Source organism: Physella acuta, unplaced genomic scaffold (genome assembly GCF_028476545.2).
Source record: "Physella acuta isolate Inbredline_101_S28 unplaced genomic scaffold, ASM2847654v3 ptg000063l, whole genome shotgun sequence".
Taxonomy (NCBI): domain Eukaryota; kingdom Metazoa; phylum Mollusca; class Gastropoda; family Physidae; genus Physella; species Physella acuta.
In genome coordinates, this window is record NW_026731583.1 from 1,448,164 (window position 1) to 1,469,995 (window position 21,832).

Below are 21,832 nucleotides of genomic sequence, written 5' to 3' on the forward strand. Positions count from 1 at the left end.
TGTTAAGACCCCCGATCTCTCATCGGCACTTAACTGACTCCATTAAACAAGTTGTCAAGAACGATGACTGACTATGCAGATGACTATTTAGGAATTACCTTGTATTTATTACACTGTTGTGGACATTATTAAAAAATGGTTTATTGGGAGTTTTGGTTCCTTGTACAGATTAGATGTATTTCATAATTATAACCATTTAGATTCTAAATCAATAGTGTTGAAAAATATGATTTGTTGTCAACTTTTAGATTTGCAAAAATATTAACAAAGATATACATGTGGAATTAAGGACACTGAGTTTGTTACAATTATTAGAAACTATGAAACACAAAAAGAACAAACTTTCTCAAACTACACTTTTCAAAATATTTACTCGAAGATTATAGTAAAAAACACATAGTGGTGTTCTAAATTAAAAAGCTAATCAAAATTGGTATTGAGAAATAAGGTATTGAAATAAAACAGACATTTAGTCTCATTGAAGATAATTTTTCAAATGTACATTTGCAAACGTTTTCTCATAAATTATTACGATTTTCAGTTTAGAAAGATTAACTGCTTTAATTTTTATTGTTACTTCAAATAAAGAGCGCTCAGAAGCAATAAGGGCAATATCATCACACTAGTGGTACATGTCAAAAATTTTGATAGTTTGTCTCTTTCAAATGTTTTCAAATGTCATTAAAAATTGTTTTTCATCAGCTACTTCGTAGTTGGTAAAACATTAACAGATTCAATCTCAGCCTGAAAATAGATTATACTTATGTGGTAAGTTAGGGTGCAAGTAGCTGTATAAAACAAAAACATTACAAACAATATATCACCGATTTGTGATATATACCGGAACAATACAATGTTGAATTGATTGTTGAATTTGTTAATGAATTCAATAGAAATACCGAAATATATTTTCAAATGCGAATGCAAAATAATCAGAGGCTTTTTTGTATTACATCGGAAAATTAAGTGATTTTCTCATCATCAAACCGCCCCATACCCACAGTTTGGGTAGTTCTCCGTGTGGTACCGGACAAGTTAAACACAACAAACCGCCCCATACCCACAGTTTGGGTAGTTCTCCGTGTGGTACCGGACAAGTTAAACACAACAACAAACCGCCCCATACCCTCAGTTTGGGTAGTTCTCCGTGTGGTACCGGACAAGTTAAACACAACAACAAACCGCCCCATACCCTCAGTTTGGGTAGTTCTCCGTGTGGTACCGGACAAGTTAAACACAACAACAAACCGCCCCATACCCTCAGTTTGGGTAGTTCTCCGTGTAGTACCGGGCAAGTTAAACACAACAACAAACCGCCCCATACCCTCAGTTTGGGTAGTACTCCGTGTGATACCGGACAAGTTAAACACAACAACCGCCACATACCTTCAATTTCGGTGGAGCTTGGTAGTTCTCCGTGTGGTACCGGATGGTGAAGTTTTCGTTGCTCGCCACCCACGTGTCACATTCGTTGAGGCGGCCGTTTTTCTCCACATAGCAATCGACCAGGGACTCACAAAACAGATTTCTGCCGATCTGTAGGGTCTCGTCACATGTGTCGGCATTACCAGAGCCAATTTCCATCGTCCTTTAATGTAATTATAAGCGCAATCATATATATATATATATATATATATATATATATATATATATATATATATATATATATATATATATATATATATATATATTTCTGTCAGCTTAAGATCGCTCACAAAATTAACTCTCTCTCGCCCAATCACCTTAAAAAAGGGTCTATTTTTATCACATATCACCCGTTTAGACCTACACACACACACCAACAGCCTTGAAACCCCCCCCCCCCCCCCCGTCCATCCCCTCCCCCCCCCCCCCCACACACACATTTGTCATGGCCGAAATCTCCCTGAACAAAGATTCCATTAACACAACCGCAACTGCCAAACACCCCTCCTCACAACGAATTCTCCATACTCTTCCACCTATACAGCAAGACTCGTGTCGTAAAGTAGCGAAACATTGCACTCATCTAATTAGAGATCTGATTTTTTTTAAAGAGTAGGAAGTTGTCATATAATGAATATGTGGCGACTAACACGAAAGTCTCATGGATATAAGCGTTGTTTCACAGATACCATTGAACTCTACTCTATTTGCTTATCTGGTGGGTAGAAGCGTTGTTTAACAGATACCATTGAACTCTACTCTATTTACATATTGCATATTATCTGGTGTACAAGTTAACGTTCATTCTCACAATTCTCGTAATACATCCCCGCACACACACTCATACATAGGTGTTATGTAGTCATCTGTGTGCTTTGTTTTGATGGTGGTGATGACTGCAGTGAGGGTTGAGGTAACAGTTTAAACTTTGATTTAATAACGCCAACACACGTACGATTTTAAGACTTTTAATACACGAAATAAACTAGCACAGAGTTCTGCCACGGAGCACAAGACACACACTTCCACACGATAACAAGTCTAGCATTCAACTAACTTAATTCATTCGCACGGCCCCAACTTCACCCTAAGGTAACCCAAACCCTGCCTAACCCCAGCAGTCCCGCGAGGGGCGGGCGCTTGACCTATGCATACATTAACTCGAACTTTTTACGACTGGGACAACTACAGGCTATTCTGACTTGTATCTAGTAAGGGGACGTTCAATCAAATACACTAAGGGTTATTCTTATTACAGCTATTATGATCTATCTAATCTACAATTAAACAATATAGTAGTGTGGCCATAAATACTATTAAGATTTAAACCATATTCTATCCTAGTTTTCTATTCTATGCTAATCCCAGTTATAACAATCGGCCTACATACACACCTGCACATACATTGATGTAAACCACACCCTAATTACAACGCTAGTTCTCATCCACGCTGTGAAATCTTAAATAGGCTTATCAATCCTCCATAGTTACTTGATTGCATATAATAGAATATAATAAATCTCTATACAGTTTCCTGAACTTACTGAATGTTCAAGGAAAAGCCCCTCCAATACGAGTCACGGTTGATAAAGTTAACGGTGCAAGTCAGAGGTTTGCCTATATATTTTGTGGGCAAAAACCCGAAATACAAACTTATAGCCAAGTCTCCAACAAAATTCATGTCTTCATAGTGGTTACACAGATAGATATCCACATGATCGGTAGTTGCCTCACACCGACTTTCCTGCAGGATAAGTATAATAGGACGATTAATGCTTCATTATAGCATTATTAAACACACATAGTAAGTCTCGAGTTCGAATCCGGGTTCAAGTCAGTAGACCGTCCCTGAGTCCACCCAACTCTGGTGGGTACCTAACTCACGTTAGGGAAAGTAAAGGCGGCTGGGCATAGTGCTGACCACACTATCTCTTCATATGCAGAGGTCACAGAAACAAGTGAACTCTACTTCACTTGCCCCATAGACCGTCAGGTTTGAAAGGGAAACTTTACTTTACTACTTTTAAACACACATAAACAACTAAATTTAAATACATACATTTAAAACACACACACACACATATACACACACACACACACACACACATATATATATATATATATATATATATATATATATATATATATATATATATATATATATATATATATATATATATTCTGTAAAATGATAGTTACCAAAGCTAAAGCCACGTATACAAAGATCTTAAGTGTCCACATCTTTATCACTGGCTACAGTCCCTGTACACACAATATTGCCTGCGTGGAACTACGTCATCGTGAAAACATTGTGTTCTGATAGTCACATTTGTTTAAACTCAGGGGTTCTAAAACCTTTTTTTACACAACACGTGTCTGTGCTAAGATGAGAAGCTAAATATAATTCGGACACACGTCGAATATACGTATTTAAAAACAGAAACACCATGATATTTTGATGCCTACTTTGAATATGAATACATAATGACTTACCTAAGGTATTGTGAATATTTTGAAAGATCTCTTACAGACATAACACGTCATTGAGAAGACGTATATAAACATTTATGTTTCTCTTACATCAGCCGTGCGTGGTGCGGATTACATCTAGAAGATTCCATGGTGTGGACCCTGTCAGCAACTCTCAGACCTAAATCCAGTGGCGTAGCGAGGTCGGGTGTCACCCGGTGCGGTACTTAATGGTGTCACCACCCCAGAGGCGTAGCGACCCTTCCTGGTGCCCTAAATGGTGTCACCCGGTGCGGTCCGCACCCGAGCACCCTCACCCTCACCGCCACCCCCCCCCCCCCCCCCCCCACCCCCCGCTACGCCACTGGCTGAATCGACAGTGACTTCGATTAGTAGAATCAATCTCGAACATTTTGGGTTAGTTTTGGTATGCTCTGTCTAGTAAAAAAAATGTGACATTTCTGACGCTACCAAATGTAATTGTCTACAACGTTTAGATTACACTGAAAATAAACTCATGATAAGAAAGTAACTTTATGTAACGTTAAATTTTAATAACAAATTAAATTAGTAAACACTTCAATTATTAACGTTTTAGACTAACTCATAGAATAAGTCGTTTATAAAAATGAAAATCTAATTTTGGTTTACAAATTGTATAATTTATGGGAGCCGGATGTTTTCCAAAAAGACACTTGCCAGTACGTATGTACACAAATAAATGCCAATAACTTGGCTAATGTCCATCCACATACCTTTGAGACATACATATGATTCATTTAATTACCCGCATACGGTAAGCCCAGTTATACAATATGTTAGATGTTTTGCGCAGTCGATATACTGCATTGAGTCGTACCAACTGCAATAGAACATGATACTGGTAATCAACACAGCAGCACGTTCATGAAACAACAACTGTATCAGGTTTACACAATGGAAATGTGTAGACGTTCATGTTTCATGTTTTGTTCAACACATTCAGCTCTTTGTATGGGTTCGCTTTAAAACAAGATGAGTAGCTTGCGATCGCTAAAAAAACTATCATGTACACCTTTCAGCAAACCAACCATCCATGATCAACAGTTCACATTTTCATCTTCGTAGATGTGAACTCTACTTCACTTGCCCCATAGACCGTCAGGTTTGAAAGGGAAACTTTACTTTTTTTTAGATGTGATTTCGCGACTATATTTACTATAAATTTTTTTTTCTGAAACTGTACTCAAAGTATCGGGATTTTAGAAACCGGAAATAGAGTGAAGTACAACTTCCGGTTATCAGAAGTCACTCAAAAATTGAAAGAAATTGAAGTGTAAGATCTTATACTTGTATATCAAATTTCGTCTAATTTACTGACCCAGTACTCAACTTAGAGTGTTGATGTGGGAATAAAGTAAAGTCTACTTCCGTATACCGAAAATCGTTCAAACGCTGCAAGATACCTACGCTTAAATTGTAGTACGTGCTTGTGAAATTTCGTCTACCTATCTATAACGGTGCTCTAGTTATTGGCTTTTGAGAAGCCGAAAGTAGAGTAAGTAGGCCTACTACTTTGGGTACTTGGAGATAGCTGAAAATAATATACAAAACTACAAAGTTGATATTAAACGCATATAGGACTTTTCGTCAACACAGAACCACGGTCAAACTTGCACAACTAAATGTTTGCACTATTACAGGGGTCGGCAAACTTTTGAGACGGAAGAGCCAAAAGTCACAATTTACCAAATTTCCCATGTTGTTTTCAGTTTCAAGCACGCTTCTAGATTTTTATTTGTTGTTAATTGGCTTCTTACTTATGCAAGAAAACGCTTGCTCGCATGAATATGTTGACCCTAAGATCGTCAGCACTCCAAATGCCAACTTCTTCACCTCACTGTAGCATCCTGGAAGACTATTCCATGTGTCAAATATGAGTGCCTTAACTCGCGGCATTTAATTTAGAGCTGTCCAGTTGTGCAGCAAAACGTGCATGTTTTTCTGGACCTCTAAATGTCCTAACTTGCTCTTGATATCAGTAAACTTACCTCTCCACAAATGTTTGGTTTACAAATCGAACAATTTGATATGATATGAAACAGCATCAATTCCAAATAGCTGAAAGTTAATCTCACTTGTTTTTGTGTTGAGAAAATCTACTATAAACGTTAGAGCACTTGCATTTGTTTAGAATAGCTCAAATCTCTTAGTCAACCCATTCTTCATTTTGTTTAAAGTAATGCTGAAATGATTTATGCTAATAGTAGCATTGGTTTTATCACAATATTCTTTCGAAATAAAGAATTTTACCGCTCTCCGTTTCTTCAACAAAATGAAGTAATTTTTTTTTCGAAACAATCTTCTTCTAGCAAGGCATAGACAGGTTTTCCATTCCTTTCAGTTTACATTAAGCTCGTTTAGTTTATTTGTGATATCCATGAAGTTAAATGTTTCAATTTGGGATATGGGGAGTAGCTAAATATTGTAATAGAATAGCGAGTGTTTATTATTTTATCGTTTATAACCGAGTGTTGCAGAACAATATTTTGATGAGTTTTGAAAATAAAATAAATATTAACATTTCTGCACATAGCTGAAGAGCTGCATAAATGACATCAGAAGAGCCTCATGCGGCTCGCGAGCCGCAGGTTGCCGACCCCTGCACTATTACGATACATCATTAGTATTACGTATGCGATAAGGAAATGTGGTGTAAAATGGTGTAAAACAGCGAAAACTGTCAAAATGTATGTTAAATATTCAGCACGATAATACTTCATCAACACTCTGTGTTACAAGAAAGTAAAAATACAAATAACGGTGTCTTTTTTGTGGAATGGGTTGGGGCATTAATAAAAGCTTTTAAGTTGAGCTATATTTTTGAGATAAATGAGAAACAAAACATTCATTGAAGATTTAAAATAATTTATAAAATAAAACATATATTAATATTTAAACAGCCTCTAATATTACGTTTTTATTAATTTGAATATGCCCTATTGGAAATCAAAACTTCTTGATATACGTATTTTGAAACAATAATAAATTTAATAGTTAAATCTATAACATCTTACTTTAAGCTAAATTGTTTCCTATTTGTTCATGAAAGCTTTACATTCCGAAAAGTGTAACCGCTGGTCTCCCTTTAATTATTTATTCCACGTTAGTTAAATAGCTGCATATGTTCACATCCTCTTTACTGTTATTTTAGAATGAAGATCACAACATGAACAAGAGACCAGACCACAACATGAGACCACAACATGGGACCACAAGATCAGACCACAACATGAACAAGAGTTCAGACCACAACATGGGGCCACAACATGGGACCACAACATGGGGCCACAACATGGGACCACAACATGGGACCACAATATGGAACCACATAATGAACAAGAGATCAGACCACAATATGAGACAACAACATGGGACCACAACATGGGACCACAACATGAGACCACAACATTATACCACAACATGGGACCACAACATGAACAAGAGATCAGACCACAATATGAGACAACAACATGGGACCACAACATGAACAACAACATGGGACCACAACATGAACAAGAGATCCGACCACAACATGGACAACAACATCAGACAAAAACATGGGACCACAACATGAGACCACAACATGAGACCACAACATGGGACCACAACATGAACAAGAGATCAGACCACAACATGAACAACATGGGACCACAACATGAATAAGAGATCAGACCACCACATGAAATAACAACATGAGACAACAACATGGGACCACAATATGAACCACAAGATCAGACCACAACATGAGACAACAAACATAAAACCATAACATGAAACCATTACATGAGACTATGTTGAAAAATATTTATTAAAAAATGAAAATTGAAGAATTGTGGTGTGAGTTTTGCCCGCCAACAAGAAGAAGGCAGAGATTGCTCAACTAATTTTAAACAAATCACACAGCTCTCATTAATAAGTGCAGTATCACCTTCATCTTTTTGACCTCCATCGTTCTGCACTGTTTCATCGACATTTATAAAAAAAAAAATCATGCGAAAAGAAGTTATTGTCTATTGTGATGCGTAGCGACCCCTCCCGGTGCCCGGGGACAAACTCAATTTGGCGTTCCCTCCCCCCATGTATTTTTTTTTATATTTATAATTCAAAATAGCAGCTAAAATGAGCTCATTTCAGTGTCCCCTAGGGTCGGCGCACGGGGACATATGTACCCCCACCCGTCGCTACGCCTCTGCCCTCTCTTCCAATACTTTTTTGAGTTTATGTATTTTGAATTAAATATTTTATTCGAATTCTGCCTGAACCGTCGAACCTCTTTAGATCTTTACCTCCTCTCATTCAACCCACAGAAAACAAAATCTTTGATTAGCCATTAGCTGCAGATAAAACATTAATTAAGCCTTATTTTACAATAGAAACAATAAGTTAAGGTAATTTAATAATTTATAATAGTTTCAGTTTTAAAATGTTGTTTATATTTTTAGACAAAAGCCGGTTAAGGAAGTAGATCTTTGTGTAAGTGAACCGGAAGTAAAAATAAAATAATAATAATAATATTGTTGACGACTGTAAGATGAAAATATAGATGTTCTAAATCTAGGATTCTAGATTCTAGGCTAGATCTTGCTTTTGGTTTTTGGTGAGGGCAAAACAATACTTTTAAATTGTACTTTCTGATTCTAAATTCCATACATAATACATAGTAGGGCCTACATAGTTTAGTACGTAGAGTTAGTACTTAGATTAGATTTTAGAATTAGAAGAATTGAGCTAGAAAGTACAGTAGTGACAGTAGAATCAATGTTTGAATCTCACAAAAAATTTACAGTTACGGAGTGTACTCAGTCTAACTTCTAAGTCAAGTCTAGGTCTAGATCTAGATCTAGAAAGCTAGTAGAGTAGTAGATCTAGTATCTAAGAATCTAGCCCTAGTTTTCTTTCAGTCTTTCTCTGTTGAACAGTTCAGCCTCGGAGACTAGATCTACAATTACTAATTAGGGTAATTAGTGTCAATTAGATCTAGATATCTACTAGATCTAGATCTAAATTTACAGGCAGAAAGAGAGTGCACTACACTTGTACTCTACTTGTGCAGCAACAGACAACGAATAGCTGCCGAGGCCTCGATCTAGAATTTGATATTGTAGTTTGCAGAGTATGATTGATATTTTTCTATTAGGAAGTGACTACATGGATCGCCGAGCGTTCCGAGTATTATTTGAATTCTGTAGAATGCATTCTAAAATTTTGGGATTTGCCAACTGCTGATTAAAAAAGCTTAATATTTTGTTTACTAGCTCATTGGGCGTGGTAGAGTCAACAGTGTGGTAGCTTAGTTCATAGCCGTGTAGCTCCAAGATCGAACCCGGGGTTTGCACGACAGGTATACTGTGCATTTTGACAATTTATGTTTTAAACGTCAAGTGTGAATTGTTTATTTTTTATTTTTTTTAAAACTTTTATCAAATTTCCAAACTTTGGCACTCGCATGATTGCTTGCTTACGTTTTCTACTTCGCGCTTGAAAAATCAAACCGCCGTCAGTGGTGTCACTGTGAGTTCAGCAAGCCTATAGTCATACGTCACAGAATAACACAAGTTCTATTTGAGATCATCGGTGTCTTCACTTCTCTCCCTCTCTCTCTCCACCCCTCTCCCCATTCAAGCAAATTGAAAACAAACCTAGTTCTTGTCATTTTTCTTTTAAGTTCACATAGGCTTATAGACTTAGATCTACATCTACTACCACACATTCTAGGTAGCGGTAAAAAGTTTTTACTAAAGAACATCTGTGAGACTAGATCTAGATTCCAATTCTATTCTTATTTTAACCTGCGCTTACCTTAGATATTGAATAAAACACTTAAACTTTATGTCAATATTGAAATGCTAAGAAGACGAAAAAAAAACCGGGCAGTCCTGATATATAATTTTAGGTCACGTGCTACCTAGAAAGAAGATTTGATGGACAGCAGAGCGATCTGCGCAAATGCGGCTATTTCATTATTTATCAAAAATAGTTTAGCATTAGTTTAGGGCCTATTATTAATTATTTATTATTTTATTATTGATAGTATTATTATTATGAGTAGACCAGGAGAATTTACTCTCATGGATTTATCATTTAATAATAATATGACATTTAATTTATCGGTTAGGCAGTTAGGCCTACTCAGCTACTGATTAATTAATTGTAGCCCACTCACTACTCGACAATACTTATACTCATTTTCTAATTCTGTAAATAGCTATAGCGATTTACAGAATTAGAAAATACTAGGATCATTCGGGTGATCTGTGTAGTTATTGTAAAAGAATTTATAGTGTTTATTAGTGCGACCAAGAAGACCCGTAACCAAAGCTATACAGCTGGTTGCAAATTTACATTTTATTTTTAACCATCCATAATTAGTAATTACTTTAAGTTTAAGTAGTTAATAGTGCATTAATCATTTATGTAGTAGTAAGCAAATATGAACATAATGATAATCTTAAACCTCAATACTTTTTCTGATAAATATAAAACAATAAAAAGTAGCGCTGCTCTCTAGCCTAAATCTACCTCATACTCTAGTCACAATAAATACTATTGTTATTTTAAGATATTATCCCCAATTGTATATGCAGGATATGGTTGCGAATAGCCAGATTAGTGTTATTCCTATATAACCCTAATACTGCTATTGCCAGCTGACTTTGGTAATTAGCGATTGCGTCAAGTTTTTAGAGAACATTTTTTGTGAATTTCATAACAAATTAATCAATATAAATGTTTGCTTTGGCAGAGCTTGAGATATATTCTAGAAAGAAAAAGCTGCTTTAAAAACTAAAAGATTAATTTTGCAGGGGGTGGGGGTGGATAGGGTACATGACTGAAGAGTGATGTCATTTTATGGAGCCTAGGTTTATCTGAGGATGGGATGGGGGAATCATCCGGATGGTAAAAGCTTGGCATTGTTCAAGGAAGACCTCCTGTATCTCAGTCATCTTGCATCAAGTTTTTAAACTCTTTCTCACATCTTAAAGAGTAACCTAAAAAAATAATTGTTGATTTAAAATGTACAGCTAGATCTTATCCAATGATGAAATAAAATTAAAAATTTAAATTTAGGTGCAGGCCTAGAAATTATTATTTTATTATGCTACTTTATTTTTAGCACTTTTATCAATTAAACTTAAATTTTGTTTCTAATTTAAATAATTACATCAAGCTTTCAGGGTTGTAATGTAACTGTACATATAGCAGCATCATAGTTAATGATTGTAACAGCAGGTGTAACAAATGGACTTATTTTTACTTATCTATGCTTTTAACTTAAAAGCAATAAGAGAGCATACAGTATATTTTCCCCACCCAAACACTACGTTTTAACCTCCCATAATAAACATCCTATTTTGTCATGAGAACCTGAATGTTGAATTGATATTCCTACAACAACATCCAATTTATAAGAAGAATATTTAACACTTATAGCAAGAAAGAAGACACTTAGAATCACTTTGCTATTGCCTAGATAAAAAGATATATACATTTTAAATTAACATATAATGTTCAATGAATCTACCTAATTTAAGTTATACTTCTCTTTTCAGATAATTTGTAACTACAAAGCTATCTTCTCACTGGTCACCACTACTGGGTAACAATATGGATTAGTGATTTAAAACAAACATTAGGTGCAAGTTCTTGTGTAGAGAAACACCATGGATTTAGCAGCACAGCCCAATTTCCTGACAGAAATCAAAGAGGAAGTGGAAGATACAGCGGAGACGTGCTTGACTGACTACAGCCTGGCGCCCTGTACGCCCAGCAACTTTCTTCTGCCAGATGGCATCCCTGACACAGCCAGCGCACACAACGACGCGGACAACATTCATCTGCCCTGTTACTTCTCTGACACACTCACTAATTCACCTGATGTTGTGTGCACGGAATTCATATTTGGCGTGGGTTCCTGCGAGGGAGGTGTTAACGTAAGACCCTCAAGCCGTAGACAGAATATGGCCAGGAGTTGTAACTCCCCTCGAAGCTATTTTAAACAGAACACCGTCAAAAATACAGAGTGTAATTTCAGTTGTTGCAACTATTTTGTCAATTCAAAGTTCCGTAACTCGGGCCAGAAAATTTTTAAATGCTATGACTGTTGTGTGGTGTTCTTCTGCATCACGGAGCTCCAGAAACACCTGAAGAACCACGTCAAGAAAAACTCTTTCATGAGGCTAAGCTTGAACAAGCCCACTAAAAATAAAAAATTTCACAGCGCACAAAAAAAGACAGAAAATGGTAATTCTAAGCAGATGGTGTTTCAGCAGAAGAAAGCCAGGGAAAAACCATATAAGTGTAACATTTGCAGCCGGACTTTCTCGATGAAGTATTCTTTATTTATACACAGCAAAAAACACAACAAACCCAAGAGGATATTTAAGTGCATGGACTGTGGAAGAGAATTTGCCAACCGAGTGACCATCACTGCCCACATTTCTAAACACCTGGGATTGAAGAACTATAAGTGCCATCTGTGCAGTGAAGAATTTGTAAAGAAGTGTTCTCTGAAGGCCCATATCTTGAAACACTCTGGGGTAAAACCTTTCAAATGTAACGTGTGCGACAAAGCCTTTTATAAAAGCTACCAGCGCAAGACGCATGAAAAACGTCATTTTGGGGAGCGGCAGTTTAAATGTGAGCATTGCACTACTGCTTGTTTCACGAGCTGCGAGCTTAAAATTCACATGAGGAAACATACGGGGGAGAGGCCGTACAAGTGTGATATCTGTGGTGTGGCGTGTGTGACGAGTTCCGTACTAGCCCGGCATAAAAGAAAACATTCAGTGGTCAAACCGTACTGCTGTGATGAGTGTAACATGGGTTTTGTGACCAGCACTAAGTTGAAGGTCCACCTGCGCAAGCACAGCGGGGCCAAGCCGTATAAGTGTGACGTATGTGAGGTGAGCTGTGTGACGAGCTCCGTGCTCAAGGTGCACAAGAGGAAACACACAGGTGAGAACCCATACAAGTGTGAGGTGTGTGGGAAGGGGTGCGTCACCAGCTCCATGTTAAAAGTCCACCTGAGAAAACACACCGGTGAACAGCCTTACAAGTGTGAGGTCTGCGGAACCGGCTGTTTCACCAGTTCACAACTCAAAGTCCACCTGCGCAAACATACAGGTGAAAAACCGTACAAATGCAACATATGTGGTCAGTGTTACGTGACAAGCTCCGTCCTGAAGGTGCACCTGAGAAAGCATACGGGAGAAATGCCGTACAAGTGTGACCAGTGCGATGTGGCCTGCGTCACCAACTCCCAGCTACACGTACACAAGAGGAAGTACCACACTGGTGAGAGGCCGTACAAGTGTGACGTGTGTGACATGGCTTTTGTCACCAGCTCGGAGCGCAGGGTCCATAAGAAAAAACATGGCTGAACGGTTGTCATGACAACAATAAAACATCTAGAGGCTGTACCAATGTGACGTGTGTGACATGGCTTTTGTCACCAGCTCGAAGCGCAGGGTCCATAAGAAAAAACATGGCTGAACAGTTGTCATGACAACAATAAAACATTTAGAGGCTGTACCAATGTGACATGGCTTTTGTAACTAGCTCGGAGCGCAGGGTCCATAAGAAAAAACATGGCTGATTTAACAGTTGTCATGACAACAATAAAACATTGCTGATTTCAAAATAGTCATGACAAAAATAGCAAGAGCCAAAATCTTGCCTGCAAAACAAGTTAAATATGTATTTTTTGTTCTTCAAAATACCAAAAAACATTTCAAACTTTATGATCAATATACATTTCCTGTGATTATGAGCTACTGTCTGTTGTAAATGGACACTATTATTGTAAACGAACTGATTAATCTTATTAACCATTTTATATTTTTTTTACATTTCATTTTATCATTATATACAATTTATAACATGTTTGTTTGCATTTGAATTTATTTCCTTTCTCAGTTTATAGATCAGATTGTCGTATACATCTCTCTTTATGTACCTAGTTTTGGTTTATTCTAGTTTTTAACCCTTATATTATGGTTTCACTGCTACTGGTAGTAATTAAAAATATGGTAATTAAAATGTGAGCTCCTGTTTGGCTGGTATATTTTTGTCTTTAGTAGAGTTGCTGGCCAGTTCTTTAATCCACCCATCTCTGATGCTGTCATAACCCTAGTTAGGTAAAAGTAGAGTTAACTGGACATGCGACTGAGCACACAAACCTATACATCCACATCTAACACATGTAGGAATCCACATCTGTACATCCACATCTAACACATGTAGGAATCCACATCTGTACATCCACATCTAACATGTTAATTTGCAAGATTGTAAAGAGTACTTAAGTGTTCTGTAAGGTGTGCTACTGTTAGATCTAGATGTAAAAGGAATGTAACTCTCTTGCCCCATTGAATGTAGTCAACGCAGACGTGAATAATCTCAAAATGATGCATACAATATTTTAAAAACCTGGTGCGATGTTATTAAAAATAATATGGTTATAAAAGCTCGACTCTGATTTTTGGCTGTCTTAACTTAAAATTTGATGTACTTGATATATTTAGGTATTTTTGGTAACTAAACACAATTTTAAAAAGGCAAAAAAGAATTCGGTTGATTACACATTTTATCACACAAAATGACAACAATCATGGCTCAACGAGGTAATTTGGTTTAAAAAAATTAATTTTATTTACAAATTGTATTGGCAATGTTTTGAGTACAAATTACTATGAGTTTTCTATGAAGTGGGATTTTCAGATCATCAATCAAGTAGTTCCTATACAGCCAACCAGTGTTTGTCTTATGAAAGCAAAACTTCAGGTTCTAACTTCGGCTTGATGAAAATAAATATAATTGTAGCCTTTAGCTAAATTAATAATTTTCAAGTTTTCCGAGTTGTAACTTTTATAACATTGATTTTAAAAATTTAAAAAAATTTTAAATTATTTTCAAGCTTATGTTTTTTTTTACGGCAGTTTGATAGCCAAATCTTTAAAAAATATGTGTTTTTATCTACGTCAACAAAAATAGTCAAACCCAACTAGTCAACAGTAAAGTGTACTTTGTACTTTACTTTTTTCCAGATTTATCTGTAGTCTGTAGACCTTTAGTTTACTATTTGTCATACCACTCTTAGGTGTTAGCATGTTTTATTTTAATGTAAAAACTACATCACATTAAATTTATAGGATTTGCTTGTTCAAAACTTGACTTTAAAACGTCTATATTGTTTGTTTAACAGATCAAATAGGCATTTCATAACCATGTAATTTAACTGTAAATGATGTTCTATTAATAGCATCATCAGTTGCCAAGATATTGTTGTTAATGTTTTATTTTTAGTGCTATTTACAATGACTTTTTTTTAGGTGTCATTTATTTTAGGCTGATAGTGTATAACGCATGACTTTGTTTTTCAATGGGATTTAATTATAACAATTAATCAGCTGAATTTTTTATTACATTTTAAGGCTATAATTGTAACATTTACATTTCTAAAATAAAATCTATGGATGGTTACAATTTTACACCCTGACCTCCTCTTTGATATTCCAGTCATGCCCTATACCTCCTTTTACCCACAACTCATTACCCCTTTACCCTAATTACCCCCCCCCCCCCATGGAAAATATCTCAGGTCACCTACCTATTGCTACCTTCCCCACTACACCAAAAAGACTACTCTCACTGCTTTCATGCCAAAACCAGTCTACCCCCAGGATTTTAGGTCACTGGCTGCTGATCTGTAAGCCATACCCACCTGTGCACATTCTGGAATTAGTGTGAGTAGTGAAAGACACTCACCAAATGTAAGGACATTTATAGGACGGGGAAGGGGGGGGGAGGTGACACACATCCTAACATGCATCCTTGCAATTGATTACAGTTTAAAAAATTAATCTTCGCGTTCCCATTAATTAATAGTATGTGTTAATCAAGACCACCACAGACCCCTATGGCAAACCTACCTTATTCCTCACCTAACCCCTATAGATAAGAGCGATAAGTTACAGACACCTGGTGAGGCTAATGCAGTGTTATGATAAAATAATAATTTTTTTTTATATAATACAAGCTTTTGTTTACCATATAAAATGGAGAAATGATTTTCTTTAATTATAAATAAACAATACTCCACCCATAATGAAGCATGAGAGAGAAACCAATTTTTAAAAAAAAAGTCTCTAAACACAACAATATTTAGAATGTTTAGGAAAAAAAAATAAGGGTAGAATGTAGTGTATCAATCTGTTCACCATTTCATGTTTTCGTAGTTCTAGTAAAATAGATGTAAAACTAGGGATATTTTGTTCATGATTTTTTAACTTGTGCATAGAGTTTATTTCTCTGACTGTAGCATAGGACTGGATACTTTATCATTACTGTGTCCAGCCACCCTCTCCCATTCTTTAGCCAGGTACCGATCAGAGTGGAGTGGACAAAGAGATGTTATTAGGACTTGCCATACTGGACCTCACTATTTCACATATATAAAATACATTGACATTTTTAGAACCATTTTTTAATTTGATGTTATTGGAACCAAAGTTTTTCCTTCTTTCTATTTATGTTTTTTCTATTTTGCATTTAAATTCTAATTGAATTTTTGTAATCATGTTACTTTATTTGTTTCACAGCTTATGTGAAGTAATTTTTCATGTTCATGTACTTTCACTTTCACACCATGTAGTCAAAGTGTTCAAATACTGAGTCAGATTTACCAAAGATTTTTGTTTCCACGTCAAACTGGAATTGTTTATACTTTTTTAATGTAGATATAAGTATTTTAATCTACCTTTACATTGAAACAATGTATTTAGTAAGTGTTTAATTTTTTTATAATTATTAAGTTAAGATTATAATAATGTTAAGAATAGCCCTTTGACTTTCTGTATATTAATTGTTTCATACTTTTTGTATCTATAACATATTTTTACTCTTATTACAAGTTGTTTGATGTTTTCTTTACTACTGTGTGTTTACATACATCAAACGTTTACATTATTTTAAAGATTTATTCATTATTTTCTCATTTGAAGGTTACCTGAACTAAGACCATAGTAGTTTGTCCTGCTTTATCTTGTAATGTCAATATTTTATTATACAACTGTTAAACATTTAAAACATTTCTTGCATTCAATTTGATGTGATGTGAATGAATGTGAATTGGGATGTATGAGATGTAATATGCATGTGTATTATTCATTTGTATGAGACATAATGTCATGATAATGTATTGGGTTGAATGTGTTGCAATATAGATGTGTATTATTCAGTTGTATTAGATAATAAATATAAATTGGGATGTATGAAGCAAGTGAATTCAGATGTATGAAGCACATGAATTGGGATGTATAAATAACATGAATTGGAATGTATGAAGCGCATGAATTGGGATGTATAAATCACATGAATTGGAATGTATGAAGCACGTGAATTGGGATGTATGAAGCACATGAATTGGGATGTATGAAGCACATGAATTGGGATGTATGAAGCACATGAATTGGGATGTATGAAGCACATGAATTGGGGTGTATGAAGCACATGAATTGGAATGTATGAAGTATGTGAATTGGGATGTATGAAGCACATGAATTGGGATGTATGAAGCACATGAATTGGGATGTATGAAGCACATGAATTGGGATGTATGAAGCACATTAATTGGGATGTATGAAGCACATGAATTGGGATGTATGAAGCACATCAAGTTGTATGAGAAATGAAATGTGTTGCATGAGACAAGGTGGTAAATAGACTGTAACATTGGATCATCCATGTGTAGCAATAAAATTCTCCTTGACCAATACATGTGTCACTGTTGGACTTTGTGTTGTGTTTACCTTGGTTTATTTCAAAGTTAGATCTTTTGTTTACTTTTTGTCTTGTTAGATCTTTTGTTTACCTTTTGTGATGTTAGATCTTTTGTTTACTTTTTGTCTTGTTAGATCTTTTGTTTACCTTTTGTGATGTTAGATCTTTTGTTTACCTTTTGTGATGTTAGATCTTTTGTTTACCTTTTGTGTTGTTAGATCTTTTGTTTACCTTTTGTGATGTTAGATCTTTTGTTTACCTTTTGTGATGTTAGATCTTTTGTTTACCTTTTGTGATGTTAGATCTTTTGTTTACCTTTTGTGATGTTAGATCTTTTGTTTACCTTTTGTGATGTTAGATCTTTTGTTTACCTTTTGTGATGTTAGATCTTTTGTTTACCTTTTGTGATGTTAGATCTTTTGTTTACCATTTGTCTTGTTAGATCTTCTGTTTATTGTTTGTCTTGTTTGATCTTTTGTTTACCATGTCTTGATAGATCTTTTGTCTACCATTTGTCTTGTTAGATATTTTGTTTACCTTTTGTCTTGTGAGATATTTTGTACACAATTTCTCATTTTAGAAAAAAAAAATTTTTACCATTTGTTGTTGAACTTTTTTTTACCCTTTGTCTTGTTAGATATTTTGTTTACCATTTTTCTTGTGAGATCTTTTGTATATTGTTTGTCTTGTTATATCTTTTGTTTCCCATTTATTATGTTAGATCTTTGTTTATAACTAAGATCTTTGATACCACCTTTGTACGTTTAGACCTTTATAACCAAAGAGTTGATCTTTGTTACTGTATGATATATTTTACTTCTATTAGGATCTTTGTTACTGTATGTTTGCAGATCTTTCCTACCATAGTGATGATTTTTGTCATTGTAGGATCTAGAACTTTCACTACAGTGATGATCTTTGTTATTGTAAGTTCTAGAACTTTCTCGCAACAGGGGTGATCTTTGTTACTTTATGGTAGCAGTTCCAAAACTGTCCAAGTGTTTAGACAAGGCTTTGATATGGGTAAAGCAGTGGCGTAGCGAGGTCGGGTGTCACATTTTCGATTTGCACCCCCCGCTCAAACTTTCGATTTGCACCCCCGCTCAAACTTTCGATTAGTACCACCCCTTCCTCAAACTTAAGTGGAATTATCATTTTTCTTTGTATATTTTTTTTTGCCTTGGTGTCACCCCCTAAATGGTGTCACCCGGTGCGGTCCTCGCTACGCCACTGGGGTAAAGTATATTTTGCTGAAGCTAATCTGGCAGCAGTGTGCACTGATCGGTTTAGTAATTTGGGTTCGTACTTAATCGATGTGCCATGAGCTGAGAGGGGGGGGGGGGTCTTTAGAAGGTCTGACAACACTCATTTGCATTTTAAAAAAGAAATGCTTTAAACGGAAAGACTTTTTTTGTAATGAAAATGAATTAGAAAAAAAAATGCAATTTTTGAGAGGGTTGGTGGGATTAGTTCTGAGGTCATTTTAGAGGGTGGGGCTATTTTTTTTTTTTGTGACGACGGGGCGTAAAGAGGTAAAACTCTTCAAAAGCGTCATTACAATCTCATTTATTTATTTAACATACCAGGGGAGCCAACCTACAATTATTTTTACACAATCTTTTATATCACAAATTCAAATTTGATTGTAATTGATTACATTGCAAGTCGGCATTAATTATCTTTTAAACATAAATATTAATCAATCACTACACCAATTGTCTAAAATTTATCGTTTTAAAATTTAATATCAGATTAGTTTAGTTAACAAAACGCACTAGCTAAATTAAATAATGTATTTTTGAATACGTTATCTTCATTAACTTTGTTTATACTATTTGAAATTGGCACTTCTACTTCTAGTATTTTTTTTAAAAATATTTCTCATATGCTGCTACAATCGACTTTTTGGCACGTTTGGGCGGCTGTTTTTCATTATCAGGTCGAGTCATCAACCAGCGCACTTACAAAACAGATTACACATCTAGGCCACATAGAGACCAGCGCACTTACAAAACAGATTACACATCTAGGCCACATAGAGACCAGCGCACTTACAAAACAGATTACACATCTAGGCCACATAGAGACCAGCGCACTTACAAAACAGATTACACATCTAGGCCACATAGAAACCAATGCACTTACAAAACAGATTACACATCTAGGCCACATAGAGACCAGCGCACTTACAAAACAGATTACACATCTAGGCCACATAGAAACCAATGCACTTACAAAACAGATTACACATCTAGCCCACATAGAGACCAGCGCACTTACAAAACAGATTACACATCTAGGCCACATAGAGACCAGCGCACTTACAAAACAGATTACACATCTAGCCCACATAAAGATGCTTTGCCCCACAATCACAGCTTGTTGGGACAACATGAAATTAACATTACTCAGACCAGACAAATGTCTAACAAAAACTTTCTTCAAACTGTTAATGACATGTTAAGAAATGAAAAAAAAAGTTAAGAAATGAAGGAAAGTATAGAACAATTTAAGGCAGAAACACAAAAGTTAGAGGATTCTGAGGCTCTGAAACAAGCTAGGAAACTATAGAGGAAGAGACTTAAAAAAAACTCAACAGCAATACGTAAAACTGTGGGCGAGTTGAAGGAGAAAGTGTCAGCACCGGTAGAAGAAGCTCAAAAAAAAGGAATTTGTTAAAAAAGGAATTGAAACTGTCTAAAGCTGCAGAAAGCATACAGAAATCTGGTCAAGCTAGTGGCTAGAGTGAAGCCTTCAAACAGATTAGCCAGGGTGTTAAAACTGCTAAACAAGAATTTGATGAAATTACTTTATCCAGAGCTAGACATTATAAAGCACCAGATGTATTATTAAAAAGATCAGAGCTGTTTATGAAACCAAGAGATGACAATGAAGTTTAGGCAGATCACTACCCAACTGGTATGGTTTTACACAAAGACTCTACATTTTCATAGAATTGGCAAAATTTTAAAGACAATAACCAGTACATCAACAAATTATTTGATTTAAAGGCTAAATATGATGAGATTTGTAGCGAAAGCATCAAAATTCTTTACAGGTAAAGTTGGACAAATATTCGGAGGAGTATTCACAAAAACAGAAATGTCAGAAGTTTTAACTGAAATATGCAAAATAGATTCCAATTTTAATAAGGAACAATGTATAAGACTGGGGGAAAGAGAAATTACACCTAACTTTCTAGAAGCAATGGTAAGGGGAGAATTGGAAATACTGAGGGATTGGTGTTACGAAGCCCCTTACAATACACTGACACATCCTATTGACCAAGCTAAAAAGGCTGGATATAGATTTGACTCAAAAGTTTTGGATATCAGTCAGGCTGATGTTATTGCTGGGAAATTAATGGAGCAAGGTCCTGTATTAGTTATTAACTTCAATGCTCAGCAAATCATGGTTGTTAAGAATGCTAAAAATAAAGTTGTTGAAGGTGATCCTGACAAAATTTTGCGCATCATGTTTGTTTGGGCTTTGTGTCGAGATCAGGAAGAGCTGAATCCAAGAGCAGCATGGAAGCTTATGGATATATCTGCCAGTTCATCAGAACAGTGGTTATAGTTTTGTAAATACATTGTATATAAATGTGATCATTGTAAAATGGGAGGACGTGCTAGGACCCTCTTGAAATGCCCATAAAAAAATAGTCATTTAGAATTAAAATATTTATTAGTGACTGCAAAAGGTCATACACATTTTTAAGTTGTCTGTTGCGATCATTATCATGGAATGGAGTATGCAATAAGTTCATAACAAATTAAGAAAACAAAAAAATCACCCATACATAGTAGGCCTAAGTAGTATGGGTAACCCCATGTAGATATGAGAAGAAAAACAATCGAATCTCCAATCTAATCGGTGATTGACGGCGAATCAGGTACTGGAGAACTGAACCAGCGAAACCATGTTGGCAAACTGTTAACTGACGGCGGATAGGCCTACTTCATGCGTTGTTCTGATAAAATAGATAGCTATGTAGGCCAACTGGTTTAAAACTAGTTGTGTATGGTTCATTTTTATCAACAAGCGTGCGACACCCTACAATCGTGCGTTGATTAGCCGTAAGATCGTATCCGCATTCTGAGAGAACAAAAATCTGGAG

The 21,832-nt window shown here is 35.7% G+C and overlaps 2 protein-coding genes and 1 pseudogene across 3 annotated transcripts; 2 read left to right on the forward strand and 1 right to left on the reverse strand.

Annotated features, from left to right (window-relative positions):
- Positions 1-378: 378 nt before the first annotated feature.
- LOC131950202 (uncharacterized) lies at positions 379-3,707 on the reverse strand. The gene is made up of 4 exons (XM_059312266.1): positions 3,625-3,707; positions 2,970-3,169; positions 1,387-1,588; positions 379-744 (listed from the first exon to the last, which is right to left on the reverse strand). Exons 1-4 carry the CDS (start codon positions 3,664-3,666, stop codon positions 703-705), a joined length of 486 nt encoding a protein of 161 aa, XP_059168249.1. The 5' UTR covers positions 3,667-3,707; the 3' UTR covers positions 379-702.
- A 4,740-nt stretch (positions 3,708-8,447) lies between these two features.
- LOC131950094 (zinc finger protein ZFP2-like) lies at positions 8,448-13,585 on the forward strand. Of its 2 annotated transcripts, none has more exons than XR_009388282.1 (2): positions 8,448-8,533; positions 9,192-9,256. XR_009388282.1 is itself a non-coding variant. In XM_059312141.1 (2 exons), the coding sequence occupies exon 2, from the start codon at positions 11,598-11,600 to the stop codon at positions 13,314-13,316; it is 1,719 nt and encodes a 572-aa protein (XP_059168124.1). In that variant the 5' UTR covers positions 8,453-8,533; positions 11,487-11,597; the 3' UTR covers positions 13,317-13,585. The 2 variants fall into 2 exon arrangements, 1 of the variants encoding a protein (XP_059168124.1); XM_059312141.1 differs by lacking the exon at positions 9,192-9,256 and adding an exon at positions 11,487-13,585 and having other exon boundaries at positions 8,453-8,533.
- Positions 13,586-14,545: 960 nt separating this feature from the next.
- Positions 14,546-21,323, forward strand: LOC131950774 (mitochondrial import inner membrane translocase subunit TIM44-like; annotated as a pseudogene).
- Positions 21,324-21,832: the final 509 nt, after the last annotated feature.